The sequence below is a fragment of the Sardina pilchardus genome, chromosome 3 (genome assembly GCF_963854185.1).
Source record: "Sardina pilchardus chromosome 3, fSarPil1.1, whole genome shotgun sequence".
In the NCBI taxonomy this organism is placed as follows: domain Eukaryota; kingdom Metazoa; phylum Chordata; class Actinopteri; order Clupeiformes; family Clupeidae; genus Sardina; species Sardina pilchardus.
This window is the reverse complement of record NC_084996.1, coordinates 1,752,995-1,764,757: the sequence shown is the minus strand read 5'-3', so window position 1 is coordinate 1,764,757 and position 11,763 is coordinate 1,752,995. Positions and strand designations below refer to the sequence as shown.

Below are 11,763 nucleotides of genomic sequence, written 5' to 3'. Positions count from 1 at the left end.
GACTCGAGGAGCTGTAAACAGCTGTGAGGTTGTGTACAAAACCGCTAGCTACCACTTCCCATTACGGTGCAAACGTTAGCGAGCTAGCTTGGTTAACAGGCTAAATGAAATGGTTTGTTGTGTCCGAAAGTGTGTCTTATTGGTATCACACAAGCAATGACAATGGAGAAGTTTCGGTTTTATGTTATTTCAGGTTAGTTTGCAACAACAAGTTTAACCACAGTCCTTGGCTACCTAGCTAGCAAGCCTGACTAGCCCTTCCCATTAACTTTCTATGTAGGCCTACTGTGCTAGCTAGCTACTGTGCTAACCAGCTCGGTTAACAGGCAAAGTGAAATAATTTATTACGTATCCGAAAGTGAGTTTTATTGGCATCACACACAAGCAACGACAATAGAGAAAAGTTCTGTTTTGACTAGGAGACTGGAACTATAGGGCCATTGTCTTGGTAGATTCACGACGAGATTAACATTATACTGCAACAACTTAATTAATGTTTTGCAACGGCTTGCAAATGCTGGCAACGATGTGCAACGTTTAATCATAGACAGTAAAAGAAAATTGCATTTAATTCACACCTCCGCAACAGTTTTGTCTCGTCGCAGATCTTTGGGCATTATGTTTTTGACCTGAGAAGCTACCGTAGTCCGTATAGCAGGGGTCGGCAATAGGCGGCCCGCAAGCAAAAACATCTGGCCCGTGAGATCTTTTGAACCAGAGAATGAAAAAAAAAAAAAAACTTTTTAAAAATCGGACTGGCGGTCTCAAAAATGCTCTTTATTTTGAAACGTAACTTTCCAGAACAGAAGAATTTCAATCAATCTAAATCAGGGGTCGGCAATTAAGTTTGGCCTCGGGCCAGATATTTTCCAAGCCATTACATAGCGGGCCACAAGTTCACAACTAAAACAATGGCTAATTGAATTAATTAATATCGGAGGAGGTAAAAATGATAGGCGCTCTTGAAATGTCAGACATTCAAGCAGGCTGATGTAGGTTAAATTTGTCGACTGGTCATTGGGGGCGCTATTATATGCCTGTGTGTTTAAAAAAAAAAAAAACACCAGAAAAACATTTCCACGCGTTGCTGTTAGCTGTCAAAAAATGGCACTATCAAAAAACCTGAAGAGAAAAGTTAACAGCGAAAACAGGATCTTTAATGATGAATGGACAGAGAACTATGCCTTCATCCTCCCTAATTTTATTAATGCAAAGCCCACATGCCTGATCTGTAACAACTAACGAGGGTGTCTCTGATTGCAAAGAGTACAAGACGGCACCACGAAACTAGGCATGCTAATTTTGCGTTCCTAAATAGCACGCACGCTATGTTTGAAACTCGTGTTTTACTTTTCACAGTTCTATGTGCGTAAATTGCCTGTTTGATGTCAGGCCTGTTTAAAAGAAGTCGTGTTTTAATTATCACCATAAGCCTATAACAGGACTAGCTTGCAATTTGAGAACCAGCGCTGTCCACTGACTTCATTTGTTTTTGCATGTTGTGCGTTCACGCTGCACCTCGCTGCGTGCTTCTTCACTCGTATTCAGATGAAACAAATAGCTAGCATTTAGATTGATTGAAATTCTTCTGTTCTGGAAAGTTACGTTTCAAAATAAAGAGCATTTTTGAGACTGGCAGTCCGATTTTTAAAAAGTTTTTTTTTTTTTTTTCATTCTCTGGTTCAAAAGATCTCACGGGCCAGATGTTTTTGCTTGCGGGCCGCATCTGGCCCGCGGGCCGCCTATTGCCGACCCCTGGTATATGGGGTAAAACATGTTTATGACTTTGCAGAGAGTCTGGCCTAGATCCATTGGCAAACGTTTATTTCCTGGTTGGTAGATGCTTGTCTGAAGTTTGAATTCAGTCACTAACGTTTGGTAATGACGTATGTTATCCACGGAGGGACACGATACGATAGCGATAACGATAGGCTTGCAACTTAAATGTGACCGCTCTCGCGAACGCCCTCTGTTCGCTGGTTGGTCTGAGGTGCTGTTGCCAGAGTAAACGGGAGAAACAAGCTATTCTAGACGGAGTACTGTAAGCATTCCAGACGGAGTTCTGTAAGCTATTCCAGACGGAGTTCTGTAAACTATTCCAGACGGAGTACTGTGAGCTATTCCAGACGGAAGCTATTCCAGACGGAGCACTGTAAGGGGGGAAATGAGTGGGGGAAACAGGGGGGAAACAAGCTATTCCAGACGGAGTACTGTAAACTATTCCAGATGGAGCACTGTGAGCTATTTCAGACAGAAGCTATTCCAGACGGAGTACTGTAAGGGGGAGAAATTAGTGGAAGTACATAGACAAGCGGAAGCCGGCTACAAATCTATGGCCTTGTACAAATGTTTAATTGTTCAGTCATACTGAGAACATGTTTGTCCTCCATCCTACAAAGTTTGGCCTGCATATGAATAATGCTTTTCATTATTTTAATGCCCAAACACTGCTTCTCAGATAATGTGATTTTGCATTTCAAGGGCTGAAAATTATATGAAGATGTAGGATTTTAACAGAAATACTTGGTTGTGAGTGCCATTCTTGACATAGACTAGGTTTGAACCAAATATGAGATATTGGAGCAACAACCTTATCTGATTGACACAGACTGACCCAAATATCACCAAATGTCACCAAACATTTTCAGGATATTAGACGTTCATGTCATTTGGACCATGAAGATTAACATTAAGAGTAACATTTTTCAACAACTTAATTTTCAGTGAACTTGGTGGTGTGTGGGAGTGATGGACCAGCGAAGGCCTCCATATCAACCCTCCTACTGGGCCACAGGGAGGGGACTCCAGAACCTGTGTGTGTGAAGAGTCCAGAACCCAGCCCTGTGTGTGAGAAGACTCCAGAACCCAGCCCTGTGTGTGTGAAGAGGGAGGGGTCTCCAGAACCCAGCCCTGTGTGTATGAGGACTCCAGAACCCAGCCCTGTGTGTGTGAGGAGTCCAGAGCCCAGCCCTGTGTGTGAGAAGAGGGAGGGTGAAGTGTGTGGGCGGCGGCTTACTCTGGTGGAGCTGCCAGCTCTGAGCGGGACTCAGCTCTCAGAACAGGAAGTGATGCGCGAGGCCCTCCGCTGTGTGTCTCTCTGTGATCCTGGAGTCCACGCGTTTCTCCTCGTCCTCCCCGACGGCCTCCTCACTGATGCAGACAGAGCAGAGATGGAGCAGATCCAGAGAGTGTTCAGCTCCAGAGTCAACAGACACGTCATATTTCTCACAAACCAGCATCCCGAGCACAGAACGGCAGAATTAGACGAGGCCACTATGAAAGCTATTGAGAGTTTTAGAGGGCGACATCATTTATATGGCACAAACTCAATGTTGTTGGAGAGAGTAGAGCAGGTGGTAGAAGAAAATGGAGGATCTTTCTGCACATCCACATACCTTAATGAACAGGTGGGAGAAATCCTGAAATATAAGACTCGTTTGGAAGAGATCATGGGGATCCAGTTAAGAGAGACACAGATTCGACAAGGTAACTTTTTCATAACTCTGTACATTTTTCATAATAGAGTCACTTTTCATGTTATTCTTTTCTGGTGTTTTTCTTGTTTGTCATTCATTGTCAACATCTCAAAATTACACTTGCACTGCCCTGTTTACATAGTCTGGCTAGCGCTACCACTTCTCAATGAGACTCAATGGTCTGGCAACCAAACATTAATTTTTTCGTATTTGAAAAAATCCCAGATCCATTCATTGGGCGCCACGGATGTCTATTAAATGTGTCTGTGCATACTGTAGATCATCATCGTCTTGCTTTCCCCCCTGTTCTGTGATTGGTCCCCTATCTGAGGCAAAAATTAGGGCGGTAGTTTACAGGCTGCCTCAGCAGCGAAGGCAGCATGGGAACACCCAGGCTCCGTTCGAATCGGGAAAAACTGCTGCCTTCTAAGATATCTAACTAGAGAGCAAGGCAGCGAAGGCCGTTCGAAACCGGAAAAAACGATTTTCGCTGCTTTCTAAGATATCTTAGAATTCCTGAGTAACGGTCAATTTTGAAGGCAGCATCGATGTACACTTCAAGCTGCCTTCTACCCATAATCCTTTGCGGCCACGTCTGAATCTCTGTGAAAACAAAACAAACATGGCTGCCGATATCGGTAAATGACTGCCGAATCTGTTGAAATGTCATTTGTGTGACGTTATTTAGCTTGGATTTGTGGAAAGTAGATTGAAAATAAACAATTTACTATCTGATTATACCATTATTGTACCCACTAATAACGCCTGGTCTGATATATTAGCTGCCAGTGAAACTATTTTATACCGTTAGCCTGCTAGCTTACATAGGCTAATTTAGTTTAATGTCAGGCTTTTGCTAACGTCATACCGTAGTGTTAACCAAAGATTCTAGAGTGCTACGCTCATTTTTAAACAATGCGTTTAATCTAAAGTCATGTCTAGTTAGAGAGCTCTCTATTTAGGGAGGGAGGCAGTAGGCAGCTGCCTTCCGATTCGACCGGAGCCCCAGACTACTGTTTACATGCAACTCCCAACAAACTGGTGTGCAAGGTCACAGGCTATATAAATAGGGTGACCAGACGTCCTCTTTTTCCCGGACATGTCCTCTTTTTGAAACCTAAAAATGTGTCCGGGCGGAATTTCAGAATCGTCCGGGATTTTGTTATTCTAGCCTAACGTGTTTTCACCGAATTTGCATTTCTCTTTCATTCACTTAGTAGGCTAATCACACCCTCCCCCTACAGTTCGCTTTGCATTGAGTTGAAGTGTAGAGCCTGACCTTACCGCCATTGGTCGATATTCTCGGCCGAAACAATTTAATTGGTTATTCACCTCATCAGCGCACACTTCCTTGTTTACCGGCAACGCGCAAAACTATCCGGCATCTTCAGCTATGCCGAAACGCAAGTGCAAGTTCACTGACTAATTGAAATGTAATTTCCATGTTTTCGTCTCGGTCGAGATCAATACGAAGCTGAGTGCCTGACCTGCAAAGCAGGCAGTTTAGGAGGACTGAAAAGTATCAGCCATTGGACAACTTTTCAACTTTAAAAATGTCTCATTTTGTGCAATTAGGTTTTATTTTTTCTTATTTTTGTTTTACCATTGTTGTGAATAAACTTTACATTGTATAGCCTACAAATGTATAGTTTGTTTTTGCACATTTAAAACTTTAAACTACAAGTGTTCAAATATTATATGCTGAAGTGTCCTCTTTTTTGCAAACTCAAATCTGGTCACCCTAATATAAATATCAGATAAACATTGTGAGGCTGATGCTATCTCTCTTCCTGTTAAATTTCAGGTCTAAGAGAACACCCAGATGATCTCCGGATAGTGCTGCTGGGGAAGACTGGAGTTGGGAAGAGCGCTACAGGAAACACCATCTTGAGGGGGAACGTGTTCAAGGCAGAATCATCTTTTGAATCAGTTACTAGCACGTGTCAGAGAGAGGCAGCTGAAGTCAGTGGGAGGCAGATTACAGTGATTGACACTCCAGGGTTGTTTGATACTAAGCTTAGTAATGAAGAGATCCAGAGAGAACTCACTAACTGCATCTCACTGGTGCTACCAGGTCCACATGTGTTCCTCTTGCTGATACAAGTGGGAAGGTTTACTCCAGAGGAGAGACAAGCAGTAGAGATCATTCAAAGCACTTTTGGTGAGAATGCCATAAAGTACACAATAGTGCTCTTCACTAGAGGAGATGATCTGGAGAATAAGCCCATTGAACAGTTCTTGGGAAAGCCTGGATCTTTTCTCATGAACCTCATTGAACAATGTGGTAATAGATACCATGTGCTCAACAACAAAGAGACCGGAGACCGTACTCAGGTTTCTGCTCTCCTGGATAAAATGGACTCAATGGTGGCTGCAAATGGAGGAGGTTATTACACAAATAGGATGTTCCAGGAGATGGAGAGGGCTCTTCAAGAGAAAAGAGTGAGGGAGATACAAGAGAAAAAGGAAGAGTTAATTAGAGAAAAGGAGTACATAAGAAAGGAAAAGGAAGATCTCCAGGCTGAATTTAAAGCAGAGATTGAGAGAGTGAAGCAGGTAATGAAGGAAGAACGGCAGAATGCAGACAAAGAGAGGAGGAGAAGAGAGGAAGAGGCAGAAAAGAGGGAGAAACAAAAGCAAATATCGGATGAAAACTATGAGAGACTTAAACAGGAAATGGATGGAATTAAACAGGAGAAAAAAGCAGTGGAGCAAGACAGCCTGAATGCAGACAAAGAAAGGAGGAGAAGAGAAAAAGAGTTCAGTGAAAGAGAGCAACGATTCAGAACAGATATTAAGGACCTGAAAGACAAGAATAAAGCAGAGGTGACGAGAACTGAACAAGAAAGACAACATCAAGAGACAGAGATGAGGAGGAGAGAGGAGGAATCTAACAAGAGAGAACTACAACTGAAAAGAGAAATTAAAGAGAAAGAGGAGCAGGAGAGAAAGATGAATGAGAAGATGAGAAGAGAACAAGAGGAATGGGAGAGACAGAAACAAGAGATAAAAAAGGAAAGAGATGAAGAGGAAGAGAAGAGGAGGAAGACAGATGAACAAATGTGGAATAAACATTATGAAAGACTTGAAAAAGACTTAAAGGGAGTTAAGCAGGTGAATAAAGAGATTGAAAGAGAGAGAAAAGATCTGGAAGTCAAATATAAAGCAGAGATGGAGAGAATTGAACAAGAAAGACAACATCAAGAGCGGGAGAAGAGGATGAAAGAAGAAGCAGAGGAACGACTCAGAAGAGAAATGAAAGAAAAGGAGGAGAGGAAGAGAAGAATGACTGAGGAGATGGAAAAACATATTTTGGTCAGACTTCTCCTGGATGAAAGAATCACATCTGCAGATGTCCTTACAATATCACCACACTCCGTGCATCACCAAGAAGCAATTACTGACAAAGAGATCTTTTGCAGGTTCCTGCAAATGCTTTTAACGGGCAACTACAATGCAAGATACCCATTAGTCAGCGAGAAACATGGACGGGCCCAGATCCATCCAATGGATGTCCAGATGGCAGTGTTCCATCGTGCAGATCATTTCCTGAAGCAGCTCATAGTGACTAAACTCTCCCAGTGTCAGTATGCTCTGCCTCTGCTTGTGCCCAATCCCTTTACCCAGGAGATCGAATTTCCACTCTGGACATTTCAGCAAATCAAGAAGAGCTGGAAAATTACTAATACCAAGCATGAAGTCATCAGCAAAGGCCAGTCAGTCTGTAAAGCAGACACTCCAATGGTGGCTTTCTTCAGGTTGGGCTCTGTGTCTTCATCCAAGTCTCAGCTGATGAACAGCCTGATCAATGAGAAGCACAACACATTCTTCCACAGGAACTGTCCAGGCAGCAGCAGAACCAGACTACTGATGGATGGAGTGGTGGAGATCGCCTGGTACTGCCCCTCTGGGAAACCCACCGATAAATTCACTGACTGTGTTGCGTTCTGCAATCTCCATGGTGATGCAGCAGCCCATCCTTTGCAGACGAGGATTATGATGGAAATGGCCACAATAAATGTTGTTCTTCTATCTGAGCTGCTGGAGACTGGCGATAATTTGGCCATAGTGCAGGAGCTCTTTGAATCTCCTAAACCTCTCATCTGCATTCTCACTGAAGATGATGATCCCATCACTGAGGTAGAAAAGGGGAAATACAAACTTGGATTTAAGAGCAGAAATCAGTCTGATGTATCAGCAGAACTAATATTAGCAATCAGACAAACTCTGTCAGAAGGGACTGTCTGGTTCAAACTTGATAATGTGTTGTGTTACAGAGAGATAAAAGTGGACACTGAGAGTGAGGAATGCAGGAAAGGGAAGACGGCTGCTGTCCGGATAATGGACCTGGTGAAAACAAAGGATCTTTTAGAAGTGAAGGAGACATTTCTACCCTGTCATGGGAAACTGTGGCATGACTGGAGTGAGCTTAGCAAAGATCTACATGGTCTCCAAGGAGAAAATCTGGAGTGGGATACAAGCAGCAAACTGAAACGGATGAAGGATATAAGACACAAGCAGCGAGCAAATGGACTGACTGAGCTCATGAGACTATTTACTGGGTACTTGAAAACACTGTCAGACATTGAGAAAAAGTATTTCCTCGAGTGGGTTGGGAACCTGTTGGATGACTTTGCTTCAAACAAGCTCTCTGACCTTCTTCAAGAGTATAATGTGAAATGGAAATGGGTTCTGGATTTAAAAAAGACTTGTGACAAATCAAAGCAGATGGAAAAACAAAATGACTTGGAGAAAATATCAAACAATCTAACTGTTGCAACTTTTGGGCTTGAGCATTTTCTGAGAGAAATGGGCCAAGTTTATGAAGCTTGGAAATCAACACAGAAGGATGTGAGTGGAAAGGAAGACATAACGATACCAAGCCTTCCTAAAATGGCTGCTGAACTGATGATCTCTGGTCACCCAATGGAGCTGATGGATGGAGATGCTGCTCATGTTCCTCTGATCTGGGTTACTGCTGTTCTAGATGCACTCATCAAGATAGTGGGAGACCAGAGAGTCTTTGTGCTGTCTGTTTTGGGACTCCAGAGTTCTGGGAAATCCACCATGTTGAACGCCATGTTTGGACTCCAGTTTGCAGTCAGTGCTGGCAGGTGCACCAGAGGAGCTTTCATGCAGCTGGTCAGAGTGTCAGAGGAGATGAGGACAAAGCTGAAGTTTGACTACATTCTGGTTGTGGACACTGAGGGACTCAGAGCTCTGGAACTGGCTGGGAAGGCCACAGTGCACCATGACAATGAGCTTGCTACATTTGTAGTTGGTCTTGGAAATATGACCTTGATCAACATCTTTGGAAAAAACCCCTCTGAGATGCAGGACATCCTTCAGATAGTTGTTCAGGCCTTCCTGAGGATGAAGCAGGTCAAACTGAACCCCAGCTGCATCTTTGTGCATCAAAATGTGACAGATATCACAGCTGGAGAGAAAAACATGGTGGGAAGGAGACATTTTCAGGACAAACTGGATGAGATGACAAAGTTGGCTGCCAAGGAGGAAGTGTGTGATGCTGAGTGTTTCAGTGATGTCATCGCTTTTGATATTCAGAAAGATGTGAAAGACTTTGCACAACTGTGGGAGGGCAGCCCACCCATGGCCCCACCAAACCCATCCTACAGTGAGAATATTCAAGAGTTGAAGAAAACTATTCTTACACATGCCTCAACATCCAGTGGTTTCACACTGACAGAATTCAAAACTCGTATTAAAGATCTGTGGGATGCTCTTTTGAATGAGGACTTTGTGTTCAGCTTCAAAAACACTCTGGAGATTACAGCATACAGGGCACTGGAGGAGGAGTATGGGAAATGGACCTGGACTCTGAGAAGTGAAATGCTGAAAATGGAGGACCAGCTGCATACAATGATTAACAACTATAGACTGCATGAAGTGAATAATGCTCTTCTTGCAAAAAACATCAGTGAGACCCTTGAAAATGTGCAAAAGGACATGAGTCAGTATTTTGACAATGACACATTAAAAGACATCTTGATTCAGTGGAAGGTCAAATTTGAACTAAAGATTAAGGAATTACATGAAGACCTTGTTGAAAAGGGAACAAAAAAATTGAAAGATTTTATTTCACAAAGGGATGCTCGCAAAAAGTTGGATGAGAAGAAGGGTGACCATGAGAAGAAGCTTTTTGAGAAAAGCAAAGAATTAGCCTTGAAGCTAAAACAGAAAGGAATCAGTGAGGGGGAGATGAAGAGCGCATTTGACTCCATGTGGGAAGACTGGGTCTCCGAATTCAAAAACAATACCACGCCAATCAGCGACATCAACATAAGACAAAATATGCTCAACATCCTCTATGAAACCTTTCAATATGGGTTGGTAGAACACTGTTTGAATCATACAGGACACACATCCATTAATCAGATTGGTGATTACACCCATTATGTGACAGTGACCAGATATTTGGGAGGGATAATTCGAGATGTATTCCTTGGAAACAAACGATTAACACCTAATGATAACAATTCAATAAAGGAACTCATCTATAATATCACCAAGCAGGCTGATAGTTTAGTGAAATCAAAACCAGTTAAAGTGACAGGATACAATACAAGCTACATTCAGGAGATAGTGAATCTAGTCACGACACTTGTGAAGGCATACAAACCAAAGGGAACTCAATTTGATTTCAAAAAAGAGTTTAAGGTGGATCTGTCACTTTATGTGTGTGAGCATGCAGTTGAGAAGTTTGTTGAGCTCAACAAAACATTCAGGGAAGCAAATGATCCTCACATACACCTAGAGAGAAAGAAGCAAGAGTACTACAAAGTCTTCCAGATATACTGCAGAGAAGCAACCTCTACTGCTGTGCTTGGTGATTTAATTTGCAATGAATTAAAGATGTCTATCCTGACACAGGGTTACAACAGAACTGCTACTGATATAGCAGTAGAAATGAAGACAAATATCCCAGCATTCAGTGGGAACAGATCTAACTTGGAAAAACACATTCTGAAGCTGCTGGTGGAGGAAGAGAGCTTTTCCAAGTTCATGACCTACATTCAGAATCCCAGAGAACATTTTGAATGTTTCATTAAAGAGGAGGTTGTGAAGTACATACGCAAAAGTACCACAGCAGGCATGCCCATCATTCTTTTCAGGATAAAGGATCACATTATGGAATTGCAGAGACGTGTAATCAGTGCAGCAGCAAGAGCTACACAGGAGGCCAAAGCTAATAATGGAAAGTTGTGGATGCACATATTCTCCAAAAGCCTCTCAGATGTACTGGAGAACAGATGCACAGGTCTTAATTGTGAGAATGTCAACGACTTTGATCTTCTAGCAGAAATCATAAAGAGGGAACTCCCTCGTGTCACAGAGGAGCTGAAGAGTGACCTCAGCAGTCTGGGTGACCTCAACATGGAGATGTTCAGGGAGGGGCCTGATGAGATTCTGATTAAACACTTCTGCCAGTGCTGCTGGGAGCAGTGTCCCTTCTGTGGAGCCATCTGCACCAACACAATGGAGGATCATTATGGTGATCACATGGTTCCTTTCCACCGAGTAGCTGGACTCAAGGGGTTTAAGAATGAGGGTAAATTCAGTCTTGATTTCTGCACCACTTTAGTCATAAGTGACAAAAAGTTTACCAGTGACAGTATCCCTTATAAGAGGTACAGATCAGCAGGAGGAAAGTATGCTGAGTGGAGCATCAGTCCTGACTGCTCTGAGCTGCCTCACTGGAAGTGGTTTGTGTGCCGATTTCAAACTGAGCTGGAAAACCAGTACAGAACAAAACTAGAGTCGATGGTAGCAGAGTGGAGAAGGTACAGCAAAGCGGATGCTTTAAAGAGTCTGGATTTCTACTTCTGAGGGAGCACATGTAGAATGGATTCATTCAGCCTCTCATACACAGCTTATGTTGCGTTCCAGTGCATATGGGACGTGGGACTTATCCTACCTCCAACTAAGAAAAGTGCACTAGAATGCCTGTCGAAGTGGAACCTCCTACCAACGAAGTCGGGGGAGCTCGACCTACCCCGACCTCACCATAGTAATTTCATCCAGAGACATGGTTGTCTCAAGGAGCCACCAAGGATACATGTACGAACACAAAATGTTCTCTTGAAGATAGTTAACTAAACACAAAGTACACTGTCACAGCTTTGCCAGCTTCTTCAGCAGCACATCACTCTCCACCAGCTACTTCCCCAGCCATGCTCACTCATCAGGCTCACACTGCTGTCTCTCTCCCCTACAGTATACTGAGGCCTTACACCTGCAGCTGATCAATCTATATCAGGCCTATACT

General features: G+C 43.1%; 1 protein-coding gene across 1 annotated transcript; it reads left to right on the top strand.

The window, feature by feature from the left end:
• The first annotated feature begins 6,647 nt into the window (after window positions 1–6,647).
• On the top strand, window positions 6,648–11,324 carry LOC134077619 (interferon-induced very large GTPase 1-like). Its single transcript, XM_062533320.1, has 2 exons — window positions 6,648–9,827; window positions 10,368–11,324. The coding sequence occupies exons 1-2, from the start codon at window positions 6,648–6,650 to the stop codon at window positions 11,322–11,324; spliced, it is 4,137 nt and encodes a 1,378-aa protein (XP_062389304.1).
• The last annotated feature ends 439 nt before the right edge of the window (window positions 11,325–11,763 follow it).

Bases quoted from the DNA above. Each gene is read 5' to 3' on its own strand.
- LOC134077619 (XM_062533320.1), top strand. From the start codon at position 6,648: ATGGAGAGAATTGAACAAGAAAGACAACATCAAGAGCGGGAGAAGAGG. The intron at 9,828-10,367 runs GTAGAACACTGT...ATCCTGACACAG, and splicing joins AAACCTTTCAATATGGGTTG to GGTTACAACAGAACTGCTAC.